We start from the raw sequence: 12,108 nt of genomic DNA on the forward strand, positions 1-12,108 counted from the left end.
CCTGGGTCCCAGACAGCACTTCCTGAGCTCCTGTGATGGTGTCAGCACCTGGCTGCAGCTTGGCTCCTGAAACACACCCTGGCCCTTCACCCGCTGTTTACTCTGAACGGAGCATTTCCCAGCACCACCAGCAGCAGCCCATGGGCCACAGCCCTGACGCTGCGTAACCGTCAGCGTCCCCTGGCAGCCAGCGCTGGTCCCACGCTCCCAGTATGGCACTAGGTAGGGGGCACTGAGGTGCAAGGACTGGGGTGGGGGACTCAGTAGGGGATGCTCTCCCCTAGCAGGCAGTCCTGGCATCACAGCCCCAGTATGGTGCTAGGGGGCGCTGGGCTGCAGGGAGCAGGGTGGGGACTCCGCAGGGGAGGCTGTCCCACAGGGAGCAGGTCTGTAAGGAGTGCAGTGCTGCAGTTTGGGAGCCCCCTAGGGAGCAGGATGGGGGGCGCTGTCCTGTAGGGAGCAGGTTTGGGACCCCGCAGAGAACAGGGTGGGGGGCCCGCAGGGGAGGTTGTCCCACAAGGAGCAGGAACAGGTGCTGGATCCAACAGGCTGTCCTCGGGGGCCCAGCGCCCAGCACGCAAAAAAAAAAAAGGGGGGGGGTCTTCAGGGGAGGCTGTCCCATAGGGAGAGGGCTCAGGCCCCGCAGGGAGCAAGATGGAGGTCTGCAGGGGGTGCAGTGCTGCAGAGTGGGAGCCCCACAGGGAGCAGGATGGGGGGCCCCGCAGGGGGCACTGTCCTGCAGGGGGCAGGGTGGGGAGTCTGCATGGTGCGAGTGGGGGCCCCGCAAGAGAGACTGTCCCATAGGGAGCAGGATGGGGGCCCACAAAGGGCACTATCCCATGGGGGGGGTCCTGCAGGGAGCAGGGTGGGGTCTGCCAGGTGGGGGCTCTACACGGAACAGGGTGGGGGGCGGCAGGCAGCGCTGTCCTGCAGGGAGCTGGGCCCACACAGAGCTCAGGTCCCCCCTTTCAGCCCCGTGGTTGCATGCCAAGCCTATGCACACAGCTGGGTCACGCCCAGGGGCTCCATGGAACCAGCTGAGCCCGTTCCCTGACCCAAGCTATGGCAATGGCAGCAAGTGGTAACTCCTCGAGCCCAGCACACACTGTGCCCAGTATGCGGGGCATGCTCACTGCCAGGCGAGAGGGAGGGCTGGCTGCCCACAGGAGGAAACCGAGACCCACAAGGGGAAGGGACACAGTGAGAGAACAGAACCAGGAGTCCTGGCTCCCAGCCCCCCTGCTCTAACCACTATACTCCCCTCCCTTCCCCTCCCATAGCTGGGGAGAGAACCCAGGAGTCCTGACTCCCAGGCTGCTGCCAGTCTAACCCTGCACGGTAACTGACGCCAAAGCTGGTGGACTGTTTCAGGCTCTCTTTATTGGACCCAACCTGGGAGCTGGGGAGCCACCAGCTGCAGAAGAGAACCCAGGAGTCCTACTGGGTCCCCGCTGCTCAATGGAGGCAGCACCTGCACCTCCAGTGCCACAGGCGATGGGGGCCATCAGAAGACCCCCCCAACCCAGTGCCAATCCACTAGGGTGCTCCCTGCCGCTGTCCCCATGTCAATGCCCAGGAGGGTTGGGCGACGGATCGCAGCGAGACCTCGGGGGCTCAGCATCTGCCCCCGGGAATGGGCTGGAGGGTTACTCCCCCGGAACAGCCTCTCCATGGGGCGTCGTCACGGGTAGCCGATCCCCCCAATGGCTCAGCCGGGCGCAGCGATACAGATCCCTGTGGGAAGAGGGCATGGTGATGAGTCCGGACCCCCGAGCCAGCAAGTTCCGGCTCTGGATGGGAGCCAGCGCCCCCTAGAGGGGAAATGCCCTGTATCCCATTCCCCACCCCCTGAGCCAGCCAGTCCCTGCCCTGGGGCCAGATGGGAGCCAGCGCCCCCTAGAAGGGAAATGCCCTGTATCCCATTCCCCACCCCCTGAGCCAGCCAGTCCCTGCCCTGGGGCCAGATGGGAGCGAGCGCCCCCTAGAGGAGAAAGGCCCGTGCCCCCATTCCCTGCCCCCCTGAGCCAGCCAGGCCATCCCGGGCCCTTGGCAGAGCGGTACCTGCCGTGCCGGCGCGCGGTGATCACGGCGTGCTGCAGGCTCCCGTCGGCACAGCACAGATGGCAATGGACATGCTGGGCCCGGCCCAGGACGGCCTGGGTGATGCGGGGCCAGGGCTCCTCACCCGCCCCTGGCCCCCGGCGCAGGATCAGGAAGGAGAACAACTCCTCCTTCAGTGCTGGGTTCTGCAACGGCACGTGGGCAGGGGGTGAGCCGGGGTCCCCTGCAGAGCCCCCTGCATCCGCCTCCCCCAACCCCTCCGCCCTGCGGCTGGCTCTGGCCCGTTCCCCACCCTTGCAGCCAGGCAGTCCCCACCCTGGGGCCAATCCCACCACAGCTCCCCATACACCCCGCTGCCTGGCGGGAGGGGCACTCACCCAGCGGAAGGGCAGGGGGTGGTAGGCCTGGAGGTAGTTGCAGGGCAGGGGCTGCTTGGGGTTCAGCCGTGGGCAGGGCAGGTGATGCGGGCACTAGGAGACAGAGACTGGCGTTAGAGCATCCCACGTCCCCCCACAGCCCACTGACTGGGCACCTGGCTGGCCTCGGCCTGCCCTCTCCATACCCCACCCACCGAACCTCGACCCATCCCCCAAACTGGCCTCAGGCTGCCCACCCAACTCCCTCTGGCCACCCTGCAGGCCTCGGCCTGCTCCCCCCACCCCGCCGATACTCACTGGGGCGAAGATGTGAGCCTCCCGTGGGTCATGCACCACCTTGTCGCCCCCCTGTTGGCCAAGAGGAGAGGAGTTAGAGCCCAAAGGGAACCAGCTGCACCCCCTGTTCCCTCTGCAGTGCCGGCCCGGACGCCTGGGTCCCGTTCCATCCCAGACCCTCCCCCTGGGATCCCTGGGGGGCAGAGCTCTGAACTGCCGCCTCCCAGTCCTTCCTCCTGGGGGCCTCCCAGCGCTTTGTGTTACTGTCCCAGACACCTGGGTCCCACTGTCTCCCCATTCTCCCTTCCCCCAGGTGGCTGGGAGCCTGCCAAAGCTGCTGGGGGTGGGGAGGGGGATTGCAGGGGGTACCCGCCACAGCCCCAGGGAAGGAGCAGAGTCCCCTCACCCCCAGGATGATCTCTCGCGCCTCCATGAGCATCTGGTGCCCCTCTTTGGTCCCGTTCTCCACCAGCACCTGGAAGGGATTGGGAGTTAGAGGGTCTGATCTTGGAGGGAGGGGAAGAGACTGGGCGTGGGGGGGCCAAACTGGGAGGCCGGGGGGGGAGCCGGGTTGGGGGGGGCCGAGGGGCCAATCCGGGGAAGGGAGGGAGACTCTGGGAGGGAGGGGGAGAGGGGTCGACCTGAGGACCAAGAGGCCGATCCAGGGGAGGGGAGGGGGACTCTGGGTGAGGGGGCAGAGGGGCCGATCCGGGGATGGGAGGGGGATGCCAGGGGGGCCAATCTGAGGGAGGGGAGGGGGACTCTGGGCGGGGGGCCAGAAGGGCAGGGGGGTCACTCACCAGGAAGCCGTCCGTCTTCCTCCACAGCGTCTGTATGGTCTCCCTGCGCTCGGCCAGGCTGGGCAGCTCATTCAGGGAGAAGGCTGAGACCACCAGGTCAAACTTCACCTGCAAGTGCAGGGGGAGACACAGGATGTGGGCGAGAGGGGGAGATCAGACCCTGGCTGGGGTGGGGCAGATCCCCGGAGACCTCCCCCCGGCACTGGAGAACGCCCCAGCTCCCAGCCTCTCTGACCCGCCCCTTCTTCCTCATGCTGCTCCTGTCCCCCACCCCAGAGCCAGCCGCATTCTGATGCTGCCTCCCCAACAGAACAGCAAAGCAATGTGGGATGGCACCAGGCAGGCAGCCCTGGCAAACCAGAATCTAACAACACGTACACCTCCACCCCCAGGCTTCCCTGCATAGCACTGGACCCCCCAGTGCTCCCCCCTAGACCCAACTGCCTCTTTATCAGCCCCTCTCTGCCACCCCTACAGGCAGGGCCCTTTACCTTGGGCGAGACGGGGAGGAACTGCCGGAAATAGACGCCTGGAAAGAGTGGGGCCCGGGGGGACTCAGAGCCACCTGGAGCAGGGAGGGACGGACAGAGAGACATCAAGGTGGGGGTCACCGAGAGGGAGAGAAGACAGGACAGGGGGCAATGGAATGAGAAAGTGATGGAAGAAAGGCCTGGCAGCCCGGACTCCCAGGTTCTCTTCCCAGCTCTGGGGTGGCAGAGGGGACTAGTGGAGTGGCGTGGCGTGGGAGGGGAGGGGGGTGCTGGCAGCCAGGACTCCTGGGTTCTATCCCTGACTCTGGGAGGAAAGTGGGGTCTAGTGGAGTGGCGTGGCGTGGGGCGGGGGGGGAGGTGCTGGCAGCCAGGACTCCTGGGTTCTATCCCTGACTCTGGGAGGAAAGTGGGGTCTAGTGGAGTGGCGTGGCGTGGGGCGGGGGGGGGGGTGCTGGCAGCCAGGACTCCTGGGTTCTATCCCTGGATCTGGGAGGAGAGGGGGGGTCTAGTGGTTGGAGGGCTTGGGAGCCAGGACTCTTGGGTTCTTCCCCAGCTCTGGGGTGGCAGAGGGGTCTAGCAGTTAGAACTGGGGCCCTACCAGCCCTGGCTGGGCACTCAGCAGTGCCCCTGGAGGCCTCACCTTGCAGCAGCCGCTCAGCGAGGGCCAGCATAGGGGCGGAGCTGTCGACACACAAGTATTCACACAGGGTCTGGCCCCAGGCACCATGTGCAGCCCTGCACAGAGAGGGGGGAGCATGAGACACCAGCAGTGCTCCCAGCACCACAGGAAATATCCCCCCTGCAGGGCAGAGGCTCACCAGCTGACGGAGCCTGTCCCAGAGCCAAAATCCAGCAGGGTGCGAGGGGCAAAGGCTGGAGACCGCTTCTGGATCTAGGGAGCAGAGCAAAGAGAAACCACATCAGCCCCAGCACAGCTCCGCGTAGACCACAGGCAGAGAGCGGGACTACCTCCCTTCAGAGAGCAGGGGCTAGTGGTTAGAGCGGGGGAGGGGGGCTGGGAGCCAGGACTGCGGGGGTCTAGCCCCAGCTATGGGGGGAGTGAGGGCTAGTGGTTAGGGCTGGGAGCCAGGACTATTTTTTTACGCCCATGTGCGGAATGAATTTTATTATGTGCACCAATATGGATCTGACGTGTGACACTTCACCTTCATACTGGTGCACATAACAAAATTCATGTGGTAGGGGTGGAGCCAAGGGGTTCGAAGTGTGGGAGGGGGCTCAGGGCTGGGGAAGAGGGTTGGGGGTGAGGGCTCTGGCTGGTGTTGCTGGCTCTGGGATGGGGCTGGGGATGAGGGGTTTGGGGTCCGGGAGGGGGTTCAGGGCTGGGGAAGAAAGTTGGGGTGTGGGCTCTGGAGTAGGGCCGGGAATGAGAGGTTTGGGGTGCAGGCTGCCCCGGGGAGAGAGAGGACTCCCCCCAGCCCCCTCTCGCCACAGCAGAGGCACCTTTCCCCGGCTGGGGCAGCCCCAGTGGGGCTGGGCTAGGTCAGGCCAAGGGAGAGGTTCCTCTCCCCCGGCCGTGGCAAGTCTGGGGCAGCTCCATGCTGGGGTTGGAGGGGAGGGTCACCTCTCCCCCGGCAGGTCCACACTGGGGGAGAGGCACCTCTCCCCACCGCTGCCCTGGGCCCCTGCACAGGGCTTAATAGGCAGCTGCACGGCCACAGAGCTTAGAGGAAACTTAGCTCCTGGGTTCTATCCCCAGCTCTGGGAAGGGAGTGGATTCTCGTGGTTAGAGCAATTGGGGCTGGGAGCCAGGATTCCTGGGTTCTGTCCCCAGCTCTGGGAGGGGAGTGGGCTCTAGTGCTTAGCACAGTCTCTCACCTCATGGAAGGCTCTGGACACAGCCGCAAACCCCCCATCCAGCCGAGCTACCATGTACACAAGACTCAGCTCGTCTGTATACCTGGAACGGGAAGAACACACAGCGCATGTCGGTTGGGGGCGCTGACCCCCCACACATACCCCAGAGCGAGTGCTGACCTCCTTTACTGCCTGCCAGAAACTGGGGCTGGTAAACAGATGTCGTGCCCCACCCCAGAACTGGCTGCACCTTAGCTCTGGTGAGTCATCCCTGTGTGGCGTTGCCATGAGGCTATTACCCAGCTGCTCCACCCCAGAACTGGCTGCATCTCAGTGCTGGGAAAGGCATTCTCGTGTGACCTCCTTCACTGCCTGCCAAAATTTGGGGCTGGTAAACAGATGCTCCACCCCTGAACTGGCTGCATCTCAGAAGTGGGCGAGATGTCCCTGTGTGGCATTGCTGTGCATCTGTTCCCAGCTTCCCCACCTCAGAACTTGCTGCATCTCAGCACTGGCTGAGGCATTCCTGTGTGACCTCCTTCATTGCCTGCCAAAATGTTGGGCTGGTAAACAGATGCTCCACCCCACCCCAGAGCTGGCCGCATCGCAGTATCGGGTGAGCCGTCCTTGTTTGGCGTCACTGTGCAGCTGTTCCCCAGCTGCCCTACACAAGAGCTGGCTGCATCTCAGCACTGCAGGAGACCCATCACAACCCCGAGAGGGTGTCACCTCAGTGCCTCCCAGTGATAGGTGGTTTTTCGAAGCCTGTTCAGCACCCTCCTCTGCAGCTTCTCCGCCTCAGCGTCAGTCAGGGGGCTGGATGCATCTGACAGAGAGAGACAGGGTTAAGCATAGAGAAGGCTGGGGGAAACCAAGCAGAGACCAACACTGAGTGAGGAGAGCGCCCCCCGCCGGACCTGCACCCCGCAGCACTGTGGGGCACTGGGGCCAGCACTGACTGCATGGGGAGAGCCTCTTCACCCTGCTGGTTTCTCCCCATCCTGTCCCCCAGTTTGCGCTCACCTACTGTGCGGGGCTGGACCGTCTCCCTCAGCTGCTGCTCCAGCTGCTGCCCTCTCCTCTGCAGCTCGCTGGCCTCCAGGGGGCGCTTCCGGCTCCAGAGGTAGTTGGTCAGGGACACAACCTGGTCCTTCAGCCCATGCACGGTGGACTCTGGTGGGGGATGAATGAGATACGATGGGCCCAGTGAGAAGCCCGTCATGCTGAACAGAACAGGGATCACTGGTCCTGAGGTGCAGCCCAGCTCTGGCGCAGAGCAGCTGGGTAACAGCCGCACATACCACCACATGGGGATGGCTCACCCAGTGCTGAGATGTACCCAGCTCCAGGGTCTGGCAGGTGGGAAACAGCTGCACATAACACCACGTGGGGATGACTTGCCTGGCACAGAGATGCAGCCAGCTCTGGGACAGAGCAGCTGGGTAACAGCTGCACAACACCACATGGGGATGGCTCGCCCTGAGCTGAGATGCAGCCAGCTCTGGGGCAGGGCACCTGAGTAACAGTAGTGCAAGGCGAGAGTACCCCTACTGAGCCCCTCACCCTGCTTCTTGCAGCACCGAGCCCCCTCGCACTCAGTGGTTACTTACGCTCCACCAGCAGCTGGGCAGCCTTCACCAGTTCGGCCGGGAGCCGGACACTCCTGAGATGCAGCACCCCTGGGTGCCGGCGGTGGGGGACGTTGCCCAGAAAGTCAGAGGAGTTGTCCACCTGGGAAACCCTTGGGATGATGGTGGCGAAGGCCTGAGCGGGGAGAGAGCCATCAGGAGAGCAGGGCAGGCCTATATGGCCTGCATGGGAAGGTCCACATGGGGCTGTATGGCTTAGCCAGTGGGCAGTGAGGGTAGCAGGGCCATATGGGGGATATTGCCCAGCAGGATGCACAGCAGCAGGCTCTATATGATTAGAGGATAGTAATAGTAGGTAGGATAATCCATATGGGGTTATATAGCCCGAGCAGGACCATGGCCCCAGGCTCCAATGGGTCTGGGTTGGTGGCAATGTCAGAAATGGGTGTATATGGTTTTACAGAGCGATACAGTCACATTTAGAGTGGGAAGCTGAAGGAGGAAAGCTGGTCATTACCTGGTCATATGGCATGGGGCAAGATGGGACACACGGAGTTACGTGGTAGGGGTGGAAAAGGGGAGCAGAGCTCCCTCGTGTGTTAGCCCCACTGGCCCATCACGCTGCACTGGCCGCATTGCATCGTGTTTGGGGATTGGCTTGGGCACTCTGGAGGAACCAATCCCTGTCCAGCACGCGCTGTCCATGGACGACTTACACTCCATCTCAGGTTACGACCCAGGCATATCTTATCCGCTGTAAACGGCTCCCTGGGCATTCCCCTTATCTTAGCCAGCACCAAGATTCTGCTCCCAGACCACCTGACCTCCCTAATCCTGCCTCCAAATGGGGCCAAAGTCCAACATCATCCATGTCCCATTACTCACGTCAGGCCAGGCCGACGCTGCACCCCTTGTTTGCCTTTCCTCCATTAGCTTACGTTTCACTGGCACCATGTCCCCGTCCTCCTGTGCCTTCCTTTTTAAGGTCTCTGCTCAGCAACATGTTCCCAAGTCCACAGTCACTCTAATCATTTCCACCACCATTAACCCCAAGCTCAAAGTACGAGGCAGGGGCTGCCTGCCCACCTCCTAAGGTCCAGCCCCGAACCCACACTGTACACTTGCTCTGCCTGCAAAGCATCCTGCTGTAATTTCACCTGGGCTTTTCTTTTCATCACACCATGACAAACTGCTCCAAAACAGCAAAATCTTTTGATCTGTCACCACTGGACATTTTGACATGAACCAAAGCGCAGGCCAAGAAAAATAATGTTCCTTGGCTCTATTCCAGGAGCGGCCCTCAACAGCCATCCCACAATACTTGTTATCACCAGCATGGGCAGTTCCCACTTTACTAACGTCCCAATGTGGAGCCTGCTCCCAGGGCCATCACTATTCTAGTGCCCTATGCAGCCCCTGCCCCCCGCAGGGAGGGTGAGGGGGGCAGGCCTCGGGGCGGGGGGGGGCTGGCCCCAGGCCTCTGCTGGGGGGGCAGGGCTGGCTTAGGGGGCAGGGAGGAATCGCCCCCAGCACTCACCAGCGGCGCAGCTAGGGCCGGGTTACTGCACTTCCTGCCGCCGGTGAGTGCAGGCCCGCCCCTACTGCAGTCCTCAGGGGAATGGGGGCGGGAAGGGGCAGGGTGGGGGCGAAGCAGCGATGGGGGCCTTGGGGAAGGGGTGGAGTGGGAGTGGGGGTGGGGCTGGGGTGGAGGCCATGGGGAAGAGGTGGGGCAGAGTCTGGAGCAGCATTGGTGCCCTAAGCAGTTGCGTACTTTGCGTATGGGTAGGGACGGCCCTGCCTGCTCCCCCAAAGTGAACCGAGACCCGAGCAAATCCATCTGCTACTCCAAGCAAGACCAGGGCCAGCATGAGTCAATTCAAGACAGCAAGTTTCCTTGCTCCATATCACTTAAGGCCACTTTTACTTTGCATGCCATGCATTCCTTATTGCATCTGAAGAAGTGGGTTTTTTACCCACGAAAGCTTATGCCCAAATAAAGCTTATGCCCCTGTTAGTATTTAAGGTGTCACCGGACTCCTTGTTGTTTTTGTGGATACAGACTAACACGGCTACCCCCTGATACATGACATGCATTCCTTATATACTTCTCAGGATATTATTAGTAGTACACACTCACTTAATGTCATGCCTATCTGAATACAATTACAACATCACCGATGTGCCCTTGGTTTTGCTTAATATATTGATACTGTACTTTTGCTTCCATTTTTTGTAAGGTATTACATGGTTTGGGGAGTGGGAGCTGGTCCATAGCGGGTTAGTACAGCCCAAAGAAGAAGAAGAATCTTGTCCACTGTGGATAGTTCTCTGAAAAGATCCACTCAATGTGCAGCAGCAGTCAAAAAAGCTAACAGAATGTTGGGAATCATTAAGAAAGGGACAGATAATAAGACAGAAAATATCATGTTGCCTCTATATAAATCCATGGTACCTCCACATCTTGAATACTGCGTGCAGACGTGGTCACCCCATCTCAAAACAGATATATTGGAATTGGGAAAGATTCAGAAAAGGACAACAAAAATTATTAGAGGTATGGAAAGGCTTCCATACGAGGAAAGATTAATAAAACTGGGACTTTTCAGCTTGGAAAAGAGACGACTAAGGGTGGATATGATTGAGGTCTATAAATTCATGGAGAATAGGTCCATCCGTGGCTATTAGCCAGGATGGGCAGGGATGGCGTTCCTAGCATCAGTTTTGCCAGAAGCTGGGAATGGATGACAAGGGATGGATCACTTGAAGATTACCTGGTCTGTTCATTCCCCCTGGGGCACCTGGCACTGGCCACTGTTGGAAGACAGGATAGTGGACTAGATGGACCTTTGGTCTGACCCAGTAGGGGGCCATTCTTATGTTCTTATATGGTGTAATATAACTGGGGAGAATCTGGTCCGTATGGGGTTATTTGCCCGGGGGAGGTTATATGGCCTGGGCACCTGGTCCATACAAGGTTTTATGGTGGCGGGGGTACAATTACCAACATTGTATTTCAAAAATATGGAACTGTTTTCTTAGTAACCCCACCCCTTCTCCCAATATTATTTTTATCATTATTATTAATAATAATCCTACTAAGCAGGACTCACCTACATTCACATGGGGTATCTCTTTCTACTTTTTGCAGAACTAAGAAACTTCCAATCTTGTTGTACAAAATAAGGGGGGGGGGGGCCTTGTAGTAAGAGACTGTTGGCAACCCTACTGGGGGGCTATATGGGGGCGGGGCTGGTCCCTACATGGCTATATTGTTATGAGAACATAAGAACGGCTATACTGGGTCAAACCAATGGTCCCTCTAGCCCTGTATCCTGTCCTCCGACAGTGGCCAATGCCAGGTGCGTCAGAGCAAGGCGATCCATCCCATCCTTTAACCCCCACATTCTGGTCGTCATCAGGAGTTATATGGTTCTAAGGAATTTGGTCTGGACAGCGTTACATGGCTGAGGGGAGTCTGGTCCATATGGGGTTATATGGCGTGCGGGGGAGGTCTGGTCTGTACAGGATTATATGGTTGGGGGAGAGCATAAGGCCTGAGGGGCTGGTCTATACAAGGCTATATGGCCTGCGGCAGGGGGTTGGCTCTGGGAGGCAGTCCTGACAGGGTCCTAGGCCCAGACAGTTATATGGCCTGGGGGGGAGGGGTGGTCCATTTGGGGCCATATGGCCCAGGAGTTGTAGGGCGAGGCGGTTAGTTGGAGAAGGGTCGGATCTCCTTAGAGGCCATGGGGCGGGGCTTATGGCCAGGGGACTGGGGGGGGCACTGAACGGGTCACGTGCTCTGCTCTCCCCACCCGCCGTTGGTGCCGAAGCCGCCCCAGAGAGACGCTGCACGCGCCCTTTACGCAAATCCCCTCAGGGCTCTTCACCAGAACCCGGGCGGGGGCGGGGGGGGTCACTCACCCTGAGCGGGGAGGGGCCGCCGCAAAGTCCCCAAAGCCTCCGCACCCGCCCGGCCGCCGCGTGGGCCGCCATCTTGGAACACCCACGGCCCCGCCTCCAACGCACGGCCGCCGGAGCGGCTAGCCAATTGGGAGGCGAGAGAGCCGGGCCGCGCCTGGGGACCAATCGCGGGCTGCTATGCAAATGAGGAGGTCGAATGCCGCGGAAGGAGTGACGATTGGGCCAGCCCGCTATGGATGGGCGGGGCCTACGCGGTGGGTCGGGGCGGCCAGTGTCTTGGGCTCGAGACGAGGGTGCAGCACTGCACTACCTGCGCCTCTCATGGGGCTGATTGGTCCAATGTCTGCTCGTCCCGCCCTCTTCCTTCCCTCCCCTACCGTTCCATGCCTTTTTGCATATTCTCTCGCCGTTCGGAGCGCCGCGGACCCGCTCGCTTCTCTCTTGGGGAGGGGCTGGTTCGGAATCCAGCCCTGTGCAAAAGGGAACTGCCTGGGCGGGTTAATCCGGATTAGGGTAGCTGTCTGGGAGGGTTAATCCAGATTAGGGTAGCTGTCTGGGAGGGTTAATTTGGATTAGGGTACCCACCTGGGTGGGTTAATCCAGATTAAGGTGGGGAGCTTCAGCGAGGCGCTGCGTTTGATTTTTTTCGGGGCCTTGCTTGTAGCCATCAACTCCTGCCTTTGCAGCCATTAACCGGCTTGTCCCTGCAAATTATGGGGGAGCCAATTTAACTGGACATTTTCTTTGCAAAGGTTTCAGAGTAACAGCCGTG

The 12,108-nt window shown here is 60.5% G+C and overlaps 1 protein-coding gene across 2 annotated transcripts; it reads right to left on the reverse strand.

Annotated features, from left to right (window-relative positions):
- Positions 1–1,360: 1,360 nt before the first annotated feature.
- METTL17 (methyltransferase like 17) lies at positions 1,361–11,428 on the reverse strand. Of its 2 annotated transcripts, XM_073310123.1 has the most exons (14): positions 11,337–11,428; positions 7,434–7,587; positions 6,847–6,996; positions 6,553–6,649; positions 5,845–5,926; positions 4,824–4,897; positions 4,646–4,740; positions 4,006–4,079; positions 3,515–3,622; positions 3,121–3,189; positions 2,736–2,786; positions 2,439–2,531; positions 2,062–2,246; positions 1,361–1,734 (listed from the first exon to the last, which is right to left on the reverse strand). In XM_073310123.1, the coding sequence occupies exons 1-14, from the start codon at positions 11,406–11,408 to the stop codon at positions 1,647–1,649; spliced, it is 1,392 nt and encodes a 463-aa protein (XP_073166224.1). In that variant the 5' UTR covers positions 11,409–11,428; the 3' UTR covers positions 1,361–1,646. The 2 variants fall into 2 exon arrangements, with proteins under 2 accessions (XP_073166224.1, XP_073166225.1); XM_073310124.1 differs by lacking the exon at positions 2,062–2,246.
- Between the last annotated feature and the right edge of the window lie 680 nt (positions 11,429–12,108).

The sequence above is a fragment of the Lepidochelys kempii genome, chromosome 13 (genome assembly GCF_965140285.1).
Source record: "Lepidochelys kempii isolate rLepKem1 chromosome 13, rLepKem1.hap1, whole genome shotgun sequence".
NCBI lineage: Eukaryota > Metazoa > Chordata > Testudines > Cheloniidae > Lepidochelys > Lepidochelys kempii.

Bases quoted from the DNA above. Each gene is read 5' to 3' on its own strand.
- METTL17 (XM_073310123.1), bottom strand. From the start codon at position 11,408: ATGGCGGCCCACGCGGCGGCCGGGCGGGTGCGGAGGCTTTGGGGACTT. The intron at 5,927-6,552 runs GTGACACCCTCT...TTCCCGTTCCAG, and splicing joins TATCACTGGGAGGCACTGAG to GTATACAGACGAGCTGAGTC. The intron at 4,898-5,844 runs GTGAGAGACTGT...TCTGCTCCCTAG, and splicing joins TGTCCAGAGCCTTCCATGAG to ATCCAGAAGCGGTCTCCAGC.